This window comes from Lithobates pipiens, unplaced genomic scaffold, assembly GCF_037356315.1.
Source record: "Lithobates pipiens isolate NorthernLeopardFrog02 unplaced genomic scaffold, aLitPip1_a1.2 Scaffold_56, whole genome shotgun sequence".
NCBI classification, from domain to species: domain Eukaryota; kingdom Metazoa; phylum Chordata; class Amphibia; order Anura; family Ranidae; genus Lithobates; species Lithobates pipiens.
The window spans coordinates 1,617,634-1,640,884 of NW_027507878.1; the positions used below are offsets into that span (position 1 = coordinate 1,617,634).

General features: G+C 45.4%; 1 protein-coding gene across 1 annotated transcript in view; it reads right to left on the reverse strand.

Moving 5' to 3' along the window:
- LOC143958058 (inter-alpha-trypsin inhibitor heavy chain H3-like) overlaps positions 1 to 14,194 on the reverse strand; it is an 87,041-nt gene extending 72,847 nt beyond the window's left edge. The window contains exons 1-6 of the mRNA XM_077467513.1: positions 14,040 to 14,194; positions 12,393 to 12,550; positions 9,201 to 9,305; positions 8,695 to 8,857; positions 7,284 to 7,394; positions 4,658 to 4,786 (exon numbers count right to left, since the gene is read on the reverse strand). Of these exons, the coding sequence (XP_077323639.1) occupies positions 4,658 to 4,786; positions 7,284 to 7,394; positions 8,695 to 8,857; positions 9,201 to 9,305; positions 12,393 to 12,550; positions 14,040 to 14,123 (750 nt within the window). The 5' untranslated portion in view covers positions 14,124 to 14,194. The remainder of the gene's footprint in view (positions 1 to 4,657; positions 4,787 to 7,283; positions 7,395 to 8,694; positions 8,858 to 9,200; positions 9,306 to 12,392; positions 12,551 to 14,039) is intronic.
- Between the last annotated feature and the right edge of the window lie 9,057 nt (positions 14,195 to 23,251).

Below are 23,251 nucleotides of genomic sequence, written 5' to 3' on the forward strand. Positions count from 1 at the left end.
TGGCCCCCAGTGCCCTGCTGTGACTTCAGTGACCTCTGAGCTATGCCATCTGGTGACCCCCAGTGGGCCCCTCTAATTCCATTGACCTCTGAGCATTCTGTGTCATCTGGTGACCACCAGTGACCTCTGAGCATCTTATGTCAATGTGCCCCTCTAATCCTATTGACCTCTGAAAATCCTGGGCCATCTGGTGACCCCCAGTTTGGCCTTGTGATTCCATTGAACCATGAACATACCTTGTCATCTGGTGACCCCCAGTGTGCCCCTCTGGTCCCATTGATCTCTGAGCATTTTGTGTTATTCATTTGCCCCAGTGACCCCAGTGTGCCCTTGTGACCCAAGTGACTCCCAGCATTCTGTGTTATTCATTTGCCCCAGTGACCCCAGTGTGCCCTTGTGACTCCGAGCATTCTGTATTATTAATTTGCCCTAGTGACCCCAGTGTGCCCTTGTGACCCCAGTGACTCCCAGCATTCTGTGTTATTCATTTGCCCCAGTGACCCCAGTGTGCCCTTGTGACTCCAGTGACTCCCAGCATTCTGTGTTATTCATTTGCCCCAGTGACCCCAGTGTGCCCTTGTGACCCCAGTGACTCCCAGCATTCTGTGTTATTCATTTGCCCCAGTGACCCCCGTGTGCCCTTGTGACCCCAGTGACTCCCAGCATTCTGTGTTATTAATTTGCCCCAGTGACCCCAGTGTGCCCTTGTGACTCCAGTGACTCCCAGCATTCTGTGTTATTCATTTGCCCCAGTGACCCCAGTGTGCCCTTGTGACCCCAGTGACTCCCAGCATTCTGTGTTATTCATTTGCCCCAGTGACCCCCGTGTGCCCTTGTGACCCCAGTGACTCCCAGCATTCTGTGTTATTCATTTTCCCTTGTGACCCCAGTGTGCCCTTGTGACCCCAGTGACTCCCAGCATTCTGTGTTATTCATTTTCCCTTGTGACCCCAGTGTGCCCTTGTGACCCCAGTGTCTATGAGGATTCTGTGTTATTCAGTCGACCCAGTGACCCCAGTGTGGCCTTGTGACCCCAGTAACTCTGAGCATTCTGTGTTATTCATTTGCCCCAGTGACCCCAGTGTGCCCTTGTGACCCCAGCGACTCTGAGCATTCTGTGTTATTCATTTGCCCCAGTGACCCCAGTGTGCCCTTGTGACCCCAGCGACTCTGAGCATTCTGTGTTATTCATTTGCCCCAGTGACCCCAGTGTGCCCTTGTCACTCCAGTGACCTCTGAGCATTCCGCATCCTCCAGGGACCTCCAAGCATTCATTGTTACCTGGTGACCCCCCATTGGGTGCCTCTTATTCCCTTGACGTCTGTGCATTGTGTCTCTTGTGACCCCCTGAGTATCCTGAGTCATTCAGTGACCCCCCCAAAACATCCTGTGCCCTCCAGGAACGGGACATTGGTATCTTCATGCAGTCTCTGGCACACTCTGCCCTTGTACCCCTCAGTACCTCAGCTGCCCCTCCTCCCCTCAGGTACACTCCTGCATCTGCACTGCCCTTCTCACGATGGATAAGGGCCCCCCGGTCCATGACAACCATGACTTGAACAAAACCCTTTCTCATGTCAGCTCACTGCTCTACAACGCACAGATGGTTGGCTGGGGAGAGGCGGTGAGGTGTGTTGGGCTGCCTGTAGGTGGGGTGCAACGTGGTGTGGAGGCAAGAACTCACACGGTCGGGTGCAATGGAAAACATGTATTGAGGTAATGCAGCGATAGTTCATAATAGACCTGGTGGGAGGGCCACCCGTTTCCGGGACACTCACAGCGTCCAATGACACGAAGAAGAAGGTTCCAGCCGAACCCGTCAGTGTCTGCTGAGACGGGAGAGAATGCGGCCCGCCCATCTCATGCCCAAATCAGGAAGGTATCCAGAGAGATGCCACCCTACGCTTTCCCTACCAGACAGGATACCTGTCCCTACTTTACCCACTCGCATAAAGTGCGCCAAACCCAGGGGCCAGGGTCCTAAATAGACTCTACCACACCTAAGATGGCCACCAGAGTCACATGGGTGGCCAGCATCCAATTGGATCTCTGCCCCAGTGACTCAGGAAACCATCGAGGAACCATGTTCCCAATGACTTCCTCTCCCGCTGCGGTTGTGCGCCACCTGCAGCGGAGACAGCAGACTGCACCTGCCTACATGTCAATCAAACAAACAGCATCACGATTAGACATGTGCACTGATGAAAAATTTGTGTTTTGGTTTCATTTGTTTTTTTTTTTTTTTTCGTTTTTTGAGTCATTCGTTATGATCGCAATTTGTAAATTTCGAAAATTCATAAATTCGTAAATTTCGAAAAAACTAAGATAAGAAAGAAAATCCGAAAATTCAAAAGAGTACCTAACCGAAGGAACTAATAATAACAAACTATTAAATGACAGGTATTGGAATTTCCTTTCAAATTTGGCTGTTAGTGAACGTAACGAATACGAATTTATCCGAAGTTTTGAATTATCCAAAATAATGAATGTATATATAAACAAATGAAACGTAACAAATTAATAATAAATAATAATAAAAAGTTATTTATTATTATTATTGTTATTTATTATTTATTATTATTTATATTTATTATTATTAATTAGTTACGTTCCATTTGTTTATATACGGCATTCATTATTTTGGATAATTCAAAACTTCGGATAAATTCGTATTCGTTACATTCACTAATAGCCAAATTTCATAGGAAATTCCAATACCTATAATTTAATATCATTTTTTTCTATTCTTTTTGGTTATTTTTCGGTCAGGTCACTGTGTGTCCTCTGTGGCCACGCTAAACCCCCTCTTTTGGTTGGTTCAGTGCTCACCCCATCTTTTAGGCAGTGGTTTGTTCATTGGAGCTTCTCTGGTTTGGTAAGTTTCACCTCCTCTGTTAGGGACAAACGTGGCGACAGCGACACTTTGCTCCTCGATATTTTAATAATGTTGCTTTATATGTGTAATTTTTTGCTTTTGTTCCTTACTTGTTGCTTAACCACTTCCCGACTGGCGCACACCGATGTACGTCGGCAGAATGGCACGGGCAGGCATATTGGCGTACAGGTACGCCCATTTCTATATGCCGCCCTGCCATCGCGTGCCGGTTGGGACCCCCGTGAGTCCGGTCGCGGGTCCCGTGGACTCGAGCGCCGCTGGGATACCCGCGATCGTCTCACGGGGCGGCTGAACGGGGAGATGCCGTTGTAAACAGCATCTCCCCGTTCTGCCTAGCAACAAGTGACACTGATCTCTGCTCCGTGTGATTGGAGCAGAGATCAGTGTTCACTAACACAAAGCCCAGCCCCCCCCACAGTTAGTAACACACCCCTAGGAACACTTAACCCCTACACTGCAACCCACTGGTTAACCCCTTCACTGCCAGTGTCATTTACACAGGAATCACTGCATTTGTATAGCACTGATTGCTGTATAAATGACAATGGTCCCAAAAATGTGTCAAAAATGTCCGATGTGTCCGCCGTAATGTCGCAGTCACAATAAAAATCGCTGATCGCCGCCATTACTAGTAAAAAAATAAATTGTTAATAAAAATGCCATAAAACTATCCCCTATTTTGTAAACGCTATAACTTTTGTGCAATCCAATCAATAATCGCTTATTGCGATTTTTTTTTACCAAAAATATGTAGAAGAATACGTATCGGACTAAACTGAGGGAAAAAAATGTTTTTTATATATTTTTGGGGGATATTTATTATAACAAAAAGTAAAAAAATAATGCGTTTTTTTCAAAATTGTCGCTCTATTTTTGTTTATAGCGCAAAAAATAAAAACCGCAGAGGTGATCAAATACCACCAAAAGAAAGCTCTATTTGTGGGGAAAAAAGGACGCCAATTTTGTTTGGGAGCCACCTCGCACGACCGCGCAATTGTCAGTTAAAGCGACGCAGCGCCGAATCGCAAAAAGTGGTCTGGTCTTAAGCCAGCAAAATGGTCCGGGGACTGAAAGTGGTTAATGTGTGTTTCTTTACGTTCTGTATAATATCGTGAAGTCTTTATCCTATTCGTATATATCCCCTGATGAAGCAAATACGCGAAACATGTCAGGTAATCTTCAACTAAATCGACAGCCAGATCTATGTTCATCTATGACCATCTAGCCTATGATTTTCTATGTTGCAATTGAATTTGTGAGCTTTTTAATTGCGAACTCTATTAAAATTTGTTATATTTTTTCTTATATGAACTTCTTTCTTATCTATAAACACCGCAAAAAAATCGCCTTTCCCTCTACTCCATTTATCTTATTATTTGGGATGAGGCGCCAACTTTATGGGTCTTCCACCAGTAGTCGGACTTAAAACTTTTCTTGGTCTATAATTTAATAGTTAGTAATAGTTAAGTTATTATTAGTTAGTTATTATTTCAGATTTTCGATTTTATCTGTTTTTTTTCGGATTTTCTCATTTCAAATTTTTCGAAATTTATGAATTTTCTAATTTACAAATTTCTGAATATACGAATTTCTCATTTTCCAATTTTCCAATTTACAAATTTACTAATTTTTGAATTAACGATGCAACGCACTCCATTCCTCCAAATACTTCCTTGGAAGGCCCCGCCCACAATGATAGCTGCCCACCGTCACATCAATGCAGAGCTGAGAGTACGAACCAATGAAGTCACGGACACTTACCTGCAACTTCCCTGCGGAATTTTCCCGCTTCACATCGTATTTGATCATCAGATCTCCGTCCAGAAGAGTTTCCACGCAGTTTGGACAAGTTCTCTGCTGACTGATTGTTGGCTTGAATCCTATGTGAGCCTGAGAATGGAATATGAGATTGTGCGTCATAAATACAATATAATTACAGTGGAGCCTCGGGTTGCGAGTAACGCAGTTTACGAGCGTTTCGCAATACGAGATGTTTTTATTTATTTTTTTAAATCCTGACTCTGTTGTCTCGCAAAACGAGAAGGATTCAAGCCGCTGGGGGGTTTGCAATACCGCATTTGGCCAGAGGAGCTGGGGGAGCCGGTGACGCTCGGATACACTCAGTGCCGCTCGGAGATGCCTGGAAACGCTCTGAGACATTCAGAGATGCTCAGAGACCCCTCGGAGACGATTGGAGACACAGGGGCTCATTTACACTTTGCTTCAACTTTAACACACATTAAAGCGCCTACCACTTCAACGTGCTTTTCTGATGTGTTTTTAATGCTTCAGTGATGCTTTCTTAAAGCTTTAATGAAGCTTCGCAAATGCCCTGTGTGTGTGTGTTGATTTTTGATTTGTTTTAAAGGTGCCTGGTAGAACCTTAGGTCAGTAGTACCTCACTCAGCAGATCCCCTGCTCAGTAGTACCCCCCACTCAGTAGATCTCCTGCTCAGTAGTACCCCCCACTCAGTAGATCTCCTGCTCAGTAGTACCCCCAACTCAGCAAACCCCCTGCTCAGTAGTACCCCAAACTCAGCAAACCCCCTGCTCAGTAGTACCCCAAACTCAGCAGATCCCCTGCTCAGTAGTACCCCCAACTCAGCAAACCCCCTGCTCAGTAGTACCCCAAACTCAGCAAATACCCTGCTCAGTAGTACCCCAAACTCAGCAGATCCCCTGCTCAGTAGTACCCCAAACTCAGCAGATCCCCTGTTCAATAGTACCCCAAACTCAGCAGATCCCCTGCTCAGTTGTAACCCCAGCTCTGCTGATCCATCACTCAGAAGTAACCCCCGACTCTGCTCACTCAGTAGTACCCCCCTGTTCTGCTTATCCCCCATTCAGTAGGAACCCCTAACTCTGCATATCCCCCTCTCTTTAGTAACCCCCAGCTCTGCTGATCCTCTGGTTTGTTGCTCCTACCCTTTCCCTGGTCCCTGCTTACCTCCTGCTATATTGATCCCGCGCTGCGCACTACGTGTGACATTCTAAGTTTCTCCTGCTTCCCCCAGCTCTGCTGATCCATTGCAGCTCAGTCCTTTCTCTCCGGTCCCCGCTCACCTTCTGCTATAGTGCTCCCATGTTGCGCAGCACGTGTGTCGTCTGCTAGTTGCTCCTCTCCAATCCTGACCTCGCTCACCTTCCTGCTGCTCCTCTCTGCACCCCAGATGTGCCGTCTGCACCAGACGCTCCCAGAATACATACACATGATCCGGAAGTGACTGATGATGACGTCTTTCTGGTCCGCTTGTTGGTTTCCCAGTGCATCCTGGGATATCTCATGTGTGTAATACCTCCAAAACAAAGCAAAGCTAACGCTGAATAAAAGCCTCCTAAAAGCTGCAGGTGCTGTAAGTGACCATTGTCATAGACTTCTATGGAGGCAGGAGGACGTGGCTTCACTGAGAAAACGCCTCCTACCCTCCTGAAGACTCCTGGGATGTATGACATCATCGGCCTAGGCTAGAAACCAGGAAGTAATGGAAGAAATGTAAAAATAAGTTTGACCTCCTCAAACCCACGCTAGAGCCAAGAGACGGCTACGGCGAGGCTCTCTAGTTCTGGGAGGGCGCCCATGAAGGTCCTCCCAGAGACACACCCCCTGGAGTGCGCATCCGGCGCGCACTGCGATCGCAGGGTCCTTCGAACACAACTGATCACGGATCGCGGTGACGGGCCAATCACAGCTGATCACATGTAAACTGACTAGCCGGTTATCGGCACTCCTTTCCTCATACGCTGTCACTGTGTGAGGAGAGGAGAGCCGGCGACCGGCAAGTGAGACCGGGGACATGTACACTGATAATGAGGGCATTGATCGTTAGTGCCGCCTCATCAGTGCCGCCTATTAGTGACTGCACATCAGTGCCCATCAGTGCTGCCCCAACAGTGTCGCCTATCAGTGCCCATTAGTGCCCATCAGTGCTGCATACCAGTGCCACCTATAAGTGGCCATTAGTGCTGCATACCAGTGCAGCCTTATCAGTGCCCATCACTGAAGGAGAAAAATTACTTATTTGCTAAATTTTAAAACACAAACTAAGAAAATTGTTTTGTTTTTTTAATGTTAGTTTATTTTTTGTTTAGCAAAAAATGTAAAACCCAGCCCTGATTACACAGCACCACAAGAAAGCTCTATTTGTGGGAAAGAAAGGCTAAAAGTTCCACACGTGTACAGTGTTACATGACCGCGTGATTGTCATTCAAAGTGTGAGAGCGCTGAAAGCTGAGGATTGGCCTGGGCAGGAAGGGGGAGGGGAGTGCCCGGTATTGGAGAGTATCTCTAGTAAGGATGGAGGATCCATAACAATCAATGTTGGTGGAGAGCGGAGTTCCGCTTTACCTTCTAGGGAAGTTCTGATCAGGAGGAAGGAGAACGCATTACCTGGGTCTCTGTGCGATTTATCTGAACAATATCTGTCAGTTCATTGGAGATAAAAGTCCCGACAGCGTTCAGGAAGCTGATCCCCTGCGGCTCCACAATCTCCACATCGATCTGAAAGTCATCACAGAAGGTTATAACCCCAAATCCTTCCACCCCCCCCCCCCCACCCCCTATCCAGAGCCCTTCCATCCCCCCATCCAGAGTCCTTTCATCCCCCATCCAGAGTCCTTCCATCCCCCCATCCAGAGTCCCTCCATCCCCCATCCAGAATCATCCCCCCATCCAGAGTTCTTCCATCCCCCCCCCATCCAGAGTCCTTCCATCCCCCCATCCAGAGTCCTTCCATCCCCCCATCCAGAGTCCTTTCATCCCCCATCCAGAGTCCTTCCATCCCCCCATCCAGAGTCCCTCCATCCCCCATCCAGAATCATCCCCCCATCCAGAGTTCTTCCATCCCCCCATCCAGGGTCCCTCCATCCCCCACCCAGAGTCCCTCCATCCCCCCATCCAGAGTCCTTCCATCCCCCCATCCAGAGTCCTTCCATCCCCCCATCCAGAGTCCTTCCATCCCCCCATCCAGAGTCCCTCCATCCCCCATCCAGAATCATCCCCCCATCCAGAGTTCTTCCATCCCCCCATCCAGGGTCCCTCCATCCCCCACCCAGAGTCCCTCCATCCCCCCATCCAGAGTCCTTCCATCCCCCCATCCAGAATCCCTCCATCCCCCCCATCCAGAGTCCTTCCATCCCCCCATCCAGAGTTCTTCCATCCCCCCATCCAGGGTCCCTCCATCCCCCACCCAGAGTCCCTCCATCCCCCCATCCAGAGTCCTTCCATTCCCCCATCCAGAGTCCCTCCATCCCCCACCCAGAGTCCCTCCATCCCCCCATCCAGAGTCCTTCCATTCCCCCATCCAGAGTCCCTCCATCCCCCATCCAGAATCCCTCCATCCACCCATCCAGAGTTGTTCCATCCCCCCATCCAGAATTCCTCAATCCACCCATCTAGAGTCCTTCCATCCCCCCATCCAGAGTCTTTCCATCCCCCATCCAGAGTCCCTCCATCCCCCCATCCAGAATCCCTCCATCCATCCATCCAGAGTCCCTCCATCCCCCCATCCAGAGTCCTTCCATCCCCCATCCAGAGTCCCTCCATCCCCATCCAGAATCCCTCAATCCACCCATCCAGACTCCTTCCATCCCCCCATCCAGAGTCCTTCCATCCCCCATCCAGAGTCCCTCCATCCCCCATCCAGAGTCCTTCCATCCCCCCATCCTGAGTCCCTCCATCCCCCTGATCTGGAGTCCTTCCACCCCCCCAATCCGCAGTGCGGGATGGTAAGAAGATACTGGAAGGGGATACAAATATAATGGAGAGATGACGGATGTTGTGGAACGTTTCTTCTGCTCACCTGGAAGTTCTCCACCAATCCTCGCGGCTTTACTCTCAGGTACAGCTCATAATTCCCAAGTTGGCGTTTTAATAATTCTTCGTAAGTCAGTCTAAATGTCGCCTTCGCCAGAGCGCCGACATTCACCGAGATTTTGAAATGTTCCATTTTCCTTCCTGTAGATCTGTGGGCGGGGTTTAAAATACAAAGTATCACTTGTTGATGGAAAAAGTTTGAAGATGAAGTTTAATCTGCTTATATTTTCCATCCCCTCCCCCCCCCATTAACGTGAAAATTACATTTTAAATCAAACCTTCCCATTATCATTGCAAATTTTAGTTTAGTCCCTGGTGATGTCATCACCGGGTCTCTGTGCTTCTCTATGCAATGCAGGCGGATCATGGCTGGTGGGAGGGGCCAGCAGGAGGCTGTACATTGCTTTCTGAGACCATCGCAGCACCCGGCCTCAGAGCTCCTCCCCACAGCAGTGGGAGGAGTTATGCAAATATAAAGCTATTGATACCTACTGGACCAAACCGGCGCTCTGCCCCCTGGACACGGCCTTCTGATACGTCTTCTTGGCTTCCGCCTTTTCTTTAACTGTTCCCACAGTGGTGACGTTGTCAACGGTCCTATAAGAAGATGTAATTGTTATCATTGTAATGAGGAGCCGAAGGATTCACATTCAGATTAATTTCATATGAAAATTACAGATTTTTGCATTTGCCAAAATATCACAGCCTCCGATTCCTCCATCAGGGCGGCCGGAATGAAATGTGTTTTTTTTAAAAGAAAAACCACATGGCTTTGTTTACTGAGGGCGATATGGTCACCACTGACAAGGGGGTCAGGGGGATTTGTTAAGGGTTAAGGATAGAGGTAGGGTAGGGGTAAAGATTGGGATGAGGGTAGGGATAGGGGTAAGGATAGGGGTAGGGATGGGGGTAAGGATAGGGGTAGGGATAGGGTTAAAGATAGAGGTAGGGTAGGGGTAAAGATTGGGATGGGGGTAGGGATAGGGGTAAGAATAGGGGTAGGGATAGGGGAAAGGATAGGGGTAAAGATAGGGTTAGGGATAGGGCAAGGTGTAGGGTTAGGGGTAAGAATAGGGTAGGGTTAGGGGTAAGAATAGGGAAGGGTTAGAGGTGAGGATAGGGTAGGGTTAGGGGTAAGGATAGGGTAGGGTTAGGGGTAAGGATATGGTAGGGTTAGGGGTAAGTGTAGGGGTAGGGAAAGGGGTAGGGTCAGGGTGGAAGTGGGTTAGGGTAGAGTTAAGGGTAAGGGTAGGGGTAGGGTTATGGAAAGGGGTAGGGTTAGGGTGGGGGTAAGGAAAGGGTAAAGTTAGGGGTAAGGATATAGTTAGGGATAGAGGTATGGAAAGGGGTAGGCAAAGGGATAAGGAAAGGGGTAGGGATAGGGTTAGGGGTAGGCAAAGGGGTAGGGGTAGGCAAAGGGGTAGGGATAGGGTTAAGGGTAGGCAAAGGGGTAGAGATAGGGTTGGGGTAGGCAAAGGGGTAGGGAAAGGGCTCTTTCACACATATATGTCAGTTTTGACAGACACCGCCTGTCCATTTTCATCCTATCCGATCCGAAAATAGGGTTCTGCATGGAGCGTCCATTCAGGAAAAACTGACAGGTGGACCTGAACAGTCTGTATGTGTGAAAGGGGCCATAGGGTTAGGGTTAGGGGTAGGGATAGGATTAGTAATAGGGTTCAGAGTAGGGTTAGGGGGAAGAATAGGGGTAGGGTTATGGATAGGGGTGGAGTTGGGGATAAGGGGTAAGGATAGGAGTAGGGAAAGGGGTAGTAGGGTCAGGGTGGGGTAGGGATAGGGCCTGGGGTAGGGAAAGGGGTAGGGGTAGGAAAAAGGGGTAGAGTTAGGGGTAGGGTTAGGGTGGGGGTAAGGAAAGGGTAAAGTTAGGGGTAAGGATAGGGGTAGGGTTAGTAATAGGGTTCAAGGTAGGGTTAGGGGGGAGAATAGGGGTAGGGTTATGGATAGGGGTAGAGTTGGGAACAAGGTTAGAGATATGAGTAGGGTTCAGGATAGTGTTAGGGATAGGGGTCGGGCTAAGGGTAAGGTTTGAGATAAGGGTAGGGTTCAGGATAGTGTTAGGGATAGAGGTAGAATTAGGGATAGGCTTGGGAATAGGGGTAAAGTTAGGGATAGGGGTAGAGGTAGGGTTAGAGAGAGAGGTGGGGTTAGGATAGGGTTAGAAATAAGGGTGGGGTTAGTGATAGAGTTAGGGATAGGGCTATGATTAGGGATAGGGCTTTGGTTAGGGTTAGGGCTATGGTTAGGGATATTACTATGGTTAGGGATAGGGCTATGGTTAGGGATATTACTATGATTAGGGATAGGGCTATGGTTAGGGATAGGGTTTTGGTTAGGGTTGGGGTTATGGTTAGGGATCGGGCTATGATTAGGGGTATGGTTATGATTATGGATAGAGCTTGAATTAAGGATAGGACTATGGTTAGACCGGCCCACTTTAATTTTGCAAACAAGCACAAAAACAGTATATAAAACTATACGTAATTGTGCAAAAAAAACATAAGTAGGTCCTCACTAACCTCTTTTTCACTTATTCTCCTCTGTATTTTTCTCATCTTTCTCACATCACTGCGTGAAGTTGAAGGCAAGCCGAGCAGCCATTACTTTTAATTACTGTCATTGAAACCGGCCCACCGAGCCATCGGCCCACCGGGAAACTCCCTGTAGTCCCAATGGCCAGTACATGCCTGGCTATGATTAGGGATAGGGTTATGATTATGGATAGAGCTTGAATTAAGGATAGGACTATGGTTAGGGGTAGGACTATGGTTAGGGGTAGGACTATGGTTAGGGGTAGGGCTATGGTTAGGTATAGGACTATGGTTAGAGGTAGGACTATGGTTAGGGGAAGGGCTATGGTTAGGGCGGGGTAGGACTATGGTTAGGGGTAGGACTATGGTTAGGGATAGGACTATGGTTAGGGCGGGGTAGGACTATGGTTAGGGATAGGACTATGGTTAGGGTTAGGGCTATGGTTAGGGTTAGGGCTATGGTTAGGGGTAGGGCTATGGTTAGGGGTAGGACTATGGTTAGGGGTAGGACTATGGTTAGGGGTAGGGCTATGATTAGGGGTAGGGATATGATTAGGGGTAGGGCTATAATTAGGGGTAGGGCTATGATTAGGGGTAGGGCTATGGTTTGGGATAGGACTATGGTTAGGGGTAGGGCTATGGTTAGGGGTAGGACTATGATTAGGGATAGGGCTATGATTAGGGGTAGGGCTATAATTAGGGGTAGGGCTATGATTAGGGGTAGGGCTATGGTTTGGGATAGGACTATGGTTAGGGGTAGGGCTATGGTTAGGGGTAGGGCTATGGTTAGGGGTAGGACTATGATTAGGGGTAGGACTATGGTTAGGGGTAGGACTATGGTTAGGGGTAGGGCTATGATTAGGGGTAGGGCTATAATTAGGGGTAGGGCTATGATTAGGGGTACGGCGGACAGACTCTGGTGCCTATTGGACAATGCAGAGAAATAAAGATACATTGTTCATCGGCTGTACCAGGAAAGGAAGGTCTCGGGAATGTTGGATGGATGAATATTGATGGAGCTTTTTATTCTCCGGATTTGGCTCTCCAGTTTCGGGTGACGATGATCATCATTATAAAGTGTTTTCCGGAGATTTGCACCCTTTGTATTTTACTGAACGTTGTTTTGGCAACTCACATGATGAAGTTGGTGATGAAGGCGGTCTTCGGGAGCTCGATGTCGAAGATTGCCTCCTGGGAGGAGTTGGACGGGTTTCGGACCTCCGTAGTTATAAGAGTCCTGGCAAAACGCGACGTCACCCGGGTCTCCATGCGCATGCTGTGGATGTCCATGTTCTGGGGAACACACAATGCTGATTGGATACGTTGGAAGACTTTGGTGCCGTTACATAAAACAAATCCTTTTTATTGACCTCCTTAGGCCCGCCCACCCGCATTGTATCCCGCGGACGCCACCTCCTACGGGCACAGCCCCGTACCTGCACGTCGCTGGTCTCTTCCCGGTGCAGGGAGAAGGAACCAAGAGATTTTTTTATTAAAAAAGCAGCACATTTTACTCATAGCTAGTGATGACCCCGAGATGTTAACCCCTCCCAGCCAGTGTCATTAGTACAGTGACAGTATATAGTAATATCACTGATCACTGTATTACTGTCAGTGGTGATGTCACTCCGTGCCCTTCAGAAATGCCAGTCAGTGCTGATTTCAGTGCCCAACGGTGTCGCCTATCAGATGACTAAAATATGACTAAAACAATTCAGATGAATAAAATACAAATAAAACTAAAATAATTCAGATGACTAAAATACGATGAAAACAATTCAGATGACTAAAAAATTACTAAAACTAAATCGAAATTTCATGTCAAAATTAGGAAAAAAAATTCACAAAAAGATGATTGATAAGGAAATGTTTAAATAAAAACTTTCCATTTTCCCTTATGTTGACCCAATGATGTCATCACCGGGTCTCTGTGCTTCTCTATGCAATGCAGGCAGATCATGGCTGGTGGGAGGAGCCAACAGGGGGCGGTAAACTCCTTCCTAAAAACATCCCAGCCCCCGCCTCAGTACTCCTCTCAGGAGCTCTCAGTCCTGATACAAGCAGTGGGAGGAGTTATGCAAATACCAAAATGCCTCGATGGGCGGGGGTCAGTCTGGAGGAGTGGGCGTTCCCAGGCAGGCTGTATCTGCATAGGCAACGCCCACATGTGATGCTGAGCCACCATGATTGGAAGAACTGGAATCCAGTGAATGGAATGGGCGAGGCCAGGGGCAGTCAGGCGGGGAGGAGGAGCTCCAGCCAGGAAATGGGGCGGGGCTCTATCTGACTTGCTGCAGCTTCTAATGCACATGGCGAGAAGCTCACAGTGTGCGGGGAAATCAGAGAAAGTCGTTTCAGTCCAGGAGAGGCGCCGGTACACCTGTCCAAGACTGAAGAGGGGACCGGAGGAAGGGGGAGGGGTGCGGTTTAAGTCTTAAGGGGGCTGCGGTGGGGGGGAGGGGATGTAATGGTGAAATCGATACATTTGCTTGAAAAAAAAAATGTCTTTCAAATCTCCTGATTCTTCCCCAATGGGAACAATAAAAGCGATGAATTGCTTGTGATCGCACCGCGCACCATATTTCCGCGATCGTTCGCTCCTATAAGCACCGGCGCGCATAGGTGATCGCTAGCAATTAACCGCGGGCACTTCCCAAAACCGCCAGCATGCTCCCAGTGTTATCATAAAGGTCCCACGGCCCATCTTCTCGATCCTCGATCAGCGCTGCCCCGCCGTCGGACAGAATCGATCGATCCCCAGGTTGTATAGGAAGTCACTCACCGTAGTCCCATCACCGGGACGCGCTCCAAGAATGGCGCAGATCGCCAGCGCCAGAATCCATGGCCTGCGCCCAGAGCTGCCCATCGTCCGGCTGCGATCGGGGGAATCTGATCCGCAGAAGAGTCTCTCCGATTAATAAGTAACCCCCCCCCCCCCCCCACGCCCGGGGGCGGTGGGGGGGGGGGAACAAACAGGAATGTCAAACATTTGTTTTTGAAAAAAAAAGGATTATGGAGTCACGTGGAACCAAATCTGCTTTCCCAGAGACGCCGATCGATTCCGGTAAACAGGACTCTAAACCCCTTATGTGTGATTAGGCAGCGATGGAAGCCGACATTACCCACCTACCAGTTCTGGGGCTGGGAACCGGCTCATGCTGGTCCTGGTATGGGGGTGGGTGGTGGGGGCGTGAATTGCTGCTTCCATCAAAGCCACTGAGAGATCTCACTTATAAGTGGAATGCCAAAGTGTTTGTTCCTTTATCTTTTATAAACTCACTGAAATTCCTGAAACCCCCCCCCCCCCCATCTGCAGTCTCACTCCTCATGTTGCGCTTGCTACAATGTAGCAGAAATGTAAACACACTAGAATAAGATCCTTTTTTATAAAAGGACCAGAGAACAGAAGACAGATGGAAAGAAAATAAAAAATGAAAAAAAGAAAGATAGAAAAGAATGAACAAATAAATAAATAGTAATTATAAATAAAGCAATAAATAATAAACAAATGAAATAATAAAAAAGAAAGAAAAGAAAAGAAAAATAAATAAAGGAATAAGCAATAATAATAATAATAATAATAAAAATAATAATAATTCCTGACCCCCCCCCCATCTGCAGTCTCACTCCTCATGTTGCGCTTGCTACAATGTAGCAGAAATGTAAAGTCAACACACTAGAATAAGATCCTTTTTTGTAAAAGGACCAGAGAACTGAAGACAGATGGAAAAAAAAAAAAATAATGAAAAAAAGAAAGATAGAAAAGAATGAACAAATAAATAAATATTAATTATAAATAAAGCAATCAATAATAAACAAATGAAATAATAAAAAAGAAAAAAAAGAAAAGAAAAATAAATAAAGGAATAAGCAATAATAATAATAATAATAATTCCTGCCCCCCCCCCCCCCCATCTGCAGTCTCACTCCTCATTTTGCCCTTGCTACAATGTAGCAGAAATGTCAACACACTAGAATAAGATCCTTTTTTATAAAAGGACCAGAGAACAGAAGACAGATGGAAAAAAAAAAATAATGAAAAAAAGAAAGATAGAAAAGAATGAACAAATAAATAAATAGTAATTATAAATAAAGCAATAAATAATAAACAAATGAAATAATAAAAAAAGAAAGAAAAGAAAAGAAAAATAAATAAAGGAATAAGCAATAATAATAATAATAATAAAAATAATAATAATTCCTGACCCCCCCCCCCCCCATCTGCAGTCTCACTCCTCATGTTGCGCTTGCTACAATGTAGCAGAAATGTAAACACACTAGAATAAGATCCTTTTTTATAAAAGGACCAGAGAACAGAAGACAGATGGAAAGAAAATAAAAAATGAAAAAAAGAAAGATAGAAAAGAATGAACAAATAAATAAATAGTAATTATAAATAAAGCAATAAATAATAAACAAATGAAATAATAAAAAAGAAAGAAAAGAAAAGAAAAATAAATAAAGGAATAAGCAATAATAATAATAATAATAATAAAAATAATAATAATTCCTGACCCCCCCCCCCATCTGCAGTCTCACTCCTCATGTTGCGCTTGCTACAATGTAGCAGAAATGTAAAGTCAACACACTAGAATAAGATCCTTTTTTGTAAAAGGACCAGAGAACTGAAGACAGATGGAAAAAAAAAAAAATAATGAAAAAAAGAAAGATAGAAAAGAATGAACAAATAAATAAATATTAATTATAAATAAAGCAATCAATAATAAACAAATGAAATAATAAAAAAGAAAAAAAAGAAAAGAAAAATAAATAAAGGAATAAGCAATAATAATAATAATAATAATTCCTGCCCCCCCCCCCCCCCCCATCTGCAGTCTCACTCCTCATTTTGCCCTTGCTACAATGTAGCAGAAATGTCAACACACTAGAATAAGATCCTTTTTTATAAAAGGACCAGAGAACAGAAGACAGATGGAAAAAAAAAAATAATGAAAAAAAGAAAGATAGAAAAGAATGAACAAATAAATAAATAGTAATTATAAATAAAGCAATAAATAATAAACAAATGAAATAATAAAAAAAGAAAGAAAAGAAAAGAAAAATAAATAAAGGAATAAGCAATAATAATAATAATAATAAAAATAATAATAATTCCTGACCCCCCCCCCCCCCATCTGCAGTCTCACTCCTCATGTTGCGCTTGCTACAATGTAGCAGAAATGTCAATACACTAGAATAAGATCCTTTTTTGTAAAAGGACCAGAGAACAGAAGACAGATGAAAAGAAAATAAAAAATGAAAAAAAGAAAGATAGAAAACAAAAGAATGAACAAATAAATAAATATTAATTATAAATAAAGCAATAAATAATAAACAAATGAAATAATAAAAAAAGAAAGAAAAGAAAAATAAATAAGGAATAAGCAATAATCATAATAATAATTCCTGCCCCCCCCCCCCCCCCATCTGCAGTCTCACTCCTCATTTTGCCCTTGCTACAATGTAGCAGAAATGTCAACACACTAGAATAAGATCATTTTTTGTAAACGGAGAACAGAAGTCAGATGAAAAAAAAAAAAAATGAAAAAAAGAAAGACAGAAAAGAAAAGAATGAACAAATAAATAAATATTAAGTATAAATAAAGCAATAAATATTAAACAAATGAAATAATAAAAAAGAAAAGAAAAATAAATAAAGGAATAAGCAATAATAATAATAATAATAAATAAATTATAAATATTAGTAATACATAAAGGAATAGATAATAAATTATTGAATTAAAAAAAAATTCATAATAATTAAATAAATAAATAAATGAGAAAGAATGAATAATAAATAAAATAAATAAATCAATCATAATAATTAAATAAGTGAATGAATGAGAAAGAAAGAAAGAAAGAAAGAAAGAAAGAAAAAAAGAAAGAAAAAAAGAAGGAATAAATAATACATGTTAAATAAATAAATAAATCATAATAAATTAATAAATAAAAAATGAATTAATATTATTAATTAAATAAATAAATGAATGAATAAATAAATCATAATAATGAAATAAATAGATGAATGAGAAAGAAAGAATGAATAATACATAAAATAAATAAATAAATCATAATAATGAAATAAATTAATGAATGAGAGAAAGAAAGAAAGAAAGAAAGAAAGAAAGAAAGAAAGAAAGAAAGAAAGAAAGAGAGAAAGAAAGAAAGAAGGAATGAATAATACATGTTAAATGAATAAATAAATCATAAAAAATTAATAAATAAAAAATTTATTAATATTATTAATTAAATAAGTAAAGGAATAATAAATAAATAAATGAAGGAATGGATTCTGAATAAAACAAATGTACAAATAAATGAAGGTTTCAGGAGGCAATCTATATGTTGGGGGAGATGACATCATTGTAAAATGTAGAATCGTAAAGTTGAAACCTGGGTAGATTAAGGAAAAAAAAAATCACAGATACTCTATGTGTTCATTAAAAAAAAAAAAAATCTATTTTTAAATAGTGTAAGCAGTTCAATCTGAACTGGTTTCAGCCTCTTACTGTCCCTGTACAGCAGAGCTCAGAATAGGGAAGGGAAAACAGCACAAGGAGCCAATCAGTTTGATGCAGTGCCCATGTGCTAACAAGAGACATGCTGATAGGAAGAGAGAGGTGTCAGCGTCCTGGGAGTGTACAGCTTTCAGCCACTGACAGCTGCCAAGAACAATAGCAAACAGGAGCTGGTGGGCGGGGCTCTCAATCACATGACCACTGTGGGCACATGATCAGGCACTCTAGCCCTGATTGGCTGAAGCAATTAAAGCTTTGCCCAATCAGGGCATAGAGCACTGTCAGAGACATGACTAGAGGAAGTAATGGTGACTGTATCCAATCACGATTGCTCTTAGTCCCGACCCCACTATAATAGTATTCTCCGCATAGCGGCAATTTGTAGTGTGAGAGCGCCATGGAGAGAGATAGAACAGGGCTCTGTTCAGTGCTACTAGACAGTTAGTGTGCTATACTGATTCTATTGTTGGTGTAGAACATCAGTTTAATGTGAATGTAGTGACAGTTCAGTGTGAGTGTAGTGCAACTATTCATCTTTACATAAGTGTCAGTTTAATTTGTTAGGGCAGATTTACTGCAGTATATTTGAGAGCGTTACTGCTCATTTAGGGCAGTATATATCAGTGCATTACTGTACGTTTAATGTAAATTGTAAAAAGTGTGCTACTGTATGTTTACCGCAGTGCAGTGCGTTACTGCACTTTTAATGCAATATAAATCAGTGTGTTACCGTGCATTTAATGCAGTATAAATCAGTGCGTTACTGTACATGTAAACCCTTACAAACCACTTTGACCTACAGGTAAGCCTAGATTAAGGCTTACCTGTAGGTTCAAGAAATATCTCCTAAACCTATACGGTTTAGGAGATATTTACAAAAAGACAGGCACCGCTGTCTACGGCACATGCGCCATAGACAGCAGCCCGCAGGCGCACTGGGCAGGCCGCAAATCGCGGCGGTATGCTGCTCGTCTCGGCTCCCATGCGCGGGAGTGACGTCATTGCGGCTCCGGCGAATCACAGCGCCGGAGCAGCGAGACCCGGAAGTCACACCGGGATACATGGCAGCGGCGAACATGAACACAGAGGACCGCTTTGGGGGGCTTCGTTCTCAGGTAAGTTATTCATAATGAGCTAGTATGCTATGCATACTAGCTCATTATGCCTTTGCCTTGCAGGTTGCATTTTTTTTTTTAAACTGCCTTTACTTCCTCTTTAATGCAATATAAATCAGTGCATTACTGTACATTTAACACAGTATATTGCAGTGCGTCAGTCCAGTTTTACTGCAGTATATCATAGTGTATCAGTGGAGTGTGTCTGTGTAGTGAGTACTCAGGTTAAAGTGCACCAAACACCACTTTCCATTGATTAAAGGTCATCCACATCCACATTTCCACATCTATATTACATATTGTTAATAAGCACCCTACCCCCCCATCCTCCCCCCCCCCCCCAATCATGTCTGGGATGACAGTAAGGAGAGGCAGGCATTCCCATGCCACTATGAAGGGGCCAGTAGCGTTTGTATCCACAGGCAAAGTTGGACGTGGTCAGTCCTCAGGCAGGGTATAATTTCCTCTGTTTAGTGATTTTGCCCATACTATCCAGCCACTGCATGCAGAGGAAGTGGTGGACTGGCTTACCAAACCTTCCTCATCCTCCTCATCCTCCTCATCCCCCGTCACCCAAGCAGAGACTAGTGTGCAGTCCACTGCAGCTACCAGAGTGGCAAAACCTGCCTCCTTGTCCACAGCTACCCCTGCCATTACCCCAGCATCCGGCATGGAGGAGTCAGAGGAGTTGTTTGAACAAAGAGTCACCCATTTGCCCCTTGAGGGTGCACAGCCATTACTCAATTCAGATGTTGGTTCTGTGGTTGAGGAAGGCAGGAACGTGAGCCTAGAGAGAGGGGAGAACACTAGAAAATAAATTGGAATTCATGTTCCCCCAGCTGTAGTGTATTGCCAAGTTGTCTCCGGTGGTAACGAGGATGGAGGAGATGATGATGATGAGGTCACTGACGTGACTTGGGTGCCAGATAAAGCAGAGGAGGAAAGTGAGGGTGAGGCACAACCCCAACGAGGCAGCCATCATGGAAGAGTAGAGAGCAGCCACCCTATTCCATCACATTGTGGAGCTGTCATCTCCCGGCCCACTTCCCACAGCTCAGCTGTCTGGGCCTTTTTTTTAACACATATGCAGCCAAATCGCAATTTGCAAACTTTCAAGCATGGCAAAAATACCAGCCATTTGGGTACCACATGCTTGACAAGTCATTTAACCTCCCACCAATCAGCCCGTTGGCAAGAGCACCGAAAAGCCACACAAAACGGATGGAATTCTGCTCCTCCTCACTCCTCCCCTTCCCGGTTTAACCACGTTATGCCGTTATGACCTCTCAGCAGCCTCCGCTCACAGGGATGATAGTATAGCGCAGGGTGTCCCAGATCCTTGCAGCACATCTGCCAGTAGCACACCACCAGCTGCAGACTATAGCCGGCAAATGTCTCTGCCCCATCTGCTGCAGCAAAAAAAAAAAATACAGTCACTACCACCCACATGCCCAGCATCTAAATTCAAGCTTGTGAAAGTGCTGGTTTTAAAACTCCTGCCTTTCTGTCGGGTGGATTCTGCCCTTTCCGTGAATTTGCAGAATGTGCTGTACCACAATGGCAGGTTCCCAGTCGCTATTTCTTTTCACGTAAGGGCATTCCAGCTCTGTACCATCAGGTGGAAGGCAATGTTGTGGCATCGTTGGGCAAGGCAGTCAGCTATCAGGTCCATATTACTGCTGGCACGTAGTCCAACAAGCATGGTCAGGGATGATATATTACGTTCAGAGCACACTGGGTAACTCTGCTTGCAACTCGGAAGGATACACGACAGGGCTTAGTGCAGCAGCTTGTTGTGCCGCCACGTCTCCATACAGCTAGTGGTGATGATGCGGGATTTGCCAACTCCATCCACTCCTCCTCCTCCCCCTCCATGCCCTCCTCTGCTGAATTGTCCCATGAACTACAAGTACCCCCTAAGCCTTCAATGGGCTTTTCAATGAGTCAGTCTGAAAGGTGCCATGCAGTGCTTCAGCTGGTCTGTCTAGGGAACAGGAGCCACAACGAAGCAGAGATTCTGGCATCTGTATAGGGGCAGGCCCAGAGGTAGTTCACGTCATGCCAGCTGGAGACAGGAATGTTGGTGTGTGATAATGGCACAAACCTCTTGTCTGCCCTGAGACAGGGAAAGTTAACACAGTTGTCCTCAATTTGGTGGTGCAGCATTTTTTAAATAGGTACCCAGGGATGGAAGATCTGCTGATGTAGACCAGAAGAGTCAGTAGCCATTTCAAGTGGTCATACACAGCCAGTGCTCGGTTGGCTAAAAGTCAGCGGGAATCCACCTGCCTGTAAACCGCCTGATTTGTGACATGCCCACCAGGTGGAACTTTACTTTTTTCCCCACTGCAATGGCTGCTGATAAAGGATGCATGCACTGTACTGTCACCATATGAGGAGGCCACAAGGATGGTGAGCCGTGACAATGCATGCATCAGTGACCCAATCCCTGTTGTGTTCCTACTGGTGCAGACTTTACATGGCATTATGGACAGGGCACTTGAGGCAGAGCGGCGGGAGGAACAGGAGGACTTCCTTTCCTCTCAAGGCCCACTTTATGCAGACACCATTCTTCCTACACCACAGAACACACAAGAGGAGTGAGAGGAGGAGGAGGAGGAGGATCTTGGCTGCTTTGGAGGCACTGAAGCAGAGCAAGACATACTTCAACCCTTAACAGAGGGTTTTCCATCCCTGGAACCCTTGGCTGGGAGGAGGCAGTTCCAGATACTGTAATCCTCAGTGACCCCCGGGGAGTTTGCTTCTCATGCCTCCACAAACTTGCGATGCATGGGCTCCCTCATTCTACAAAGCCTGCCAAAGGACCTGAGAAAACATGGCATTAAGAAGGATCACTATTGGTTGGCAACCCTCCTTGACCACTGTTACAAGGGGAAAGTCTCGGAACTCATCTCCTCCCCACCGAGAGAGCAGAAGATGAAATCCCTTGAGGACACCTTAAAGAGGAGTTTATGTAATGCCTTTCCTGACTCTGGTAGGTTACAGTCTGGTGGAAAACGTAATTCTGAGGCTTCTGTTGGTCAAGGGAGTAGCGGTGGAGAAGGGGGCCGCCTCAGTGATGCCTTTCAAAATTTTTAGTCCTCATAGGCAGGGTCTTCATCATATGGCAGGAGATTATCTAGGGGCAAAAACAGATATAGAGAGCTTTCCAGTTGACGATCCACTGGGTTACTGGGTCAGAATAGACCACTGGCCAGAACTTGCCCAGTATGCAATTGAGCTGCCAATCTTGTCCCCAGTGCACTACATTGTGGCCCCATCATACAGACTGGCTCCCCAAGCCCCTGATTATACAATAAAGAAAGCTTGCAGGGAAAATAAAATCTTGTTTAGCTTTATAAATGTCATTATTGCTGCAGCAGGTTCTATACAGGGTACAGATGTACCACTTCACAGGCAGACTAAGGGGACCCCCCAGGCACTATATTTTGAATCACTGCTCATTTAAAAAATGATGTTTGTTACAAACTTTTTTTTCATTGATACATGTCCCCCCCCCCCCCCCCCCAGGGTAGTACCTGGACCCCCATAACCATTGTATGCTCAATTACTTGCATATAAGCCTTCAAAATAGTCACTTTTGATTTTTCCAGTTCGGGTCCAGGTTTGTTACTTGGTTCCGAACTGTCGTGATGATCGAAAGTTCTGCCCCGAACTGAACAAGGGATCGTTCGGTACCCATCTCTACATGCAAAAAGCTACATAAGGCTACTTTGGAGTGTTTGCTGTGCATAGAACAGCTCGTTAAAATGAATGGGCGGCCCTATGCGCATAGCACAAGAAACTGCACAAATGTGGCGTGATTTCGCGTGCATTCTCAAGAGCGGCGGCCCATCCATTAGGGGCGCCCGGGCGCCGCCCCCTCTCTCCACTCCACCCCCCTATATGGTAATGGATAGACTCATGCATAGCATGGATCGATCCACGGCAGCTGTGGCCACCCCCTACTCATGCGTTCGGCCCCGGGTGCATGAATTACAGCGGCAGAGTTTTTTTTTTTTTTAAGCACCTGATTAGAGCCAAAGGCTCTAAAAGGCTTCAAAATCGGGTGGGCTCGGGACGCAGAGGATGCACTCCAAACCCACCCAGGTGTGCTACAACAGCAAATGAACATTCGCTGTTTAAACACTGATCCTCAATCCAGCCAATCAGAAGCGGGTGTGAGACCCGTTTCCTGATTGGCCGAAAAGAGAAGACTCCCAGATGGCCGCCAAGGAGGAGGGAGTAAACGGAAGCCGCCATGATGACCTGGAGAACGAGAGGCCGCAGGAGAGCAGAAGAGCGGGAGGCCGCCGAGCAGGGGAAGCTGCCGGTGATGGGGTAAGTTCCACTGATGGCCT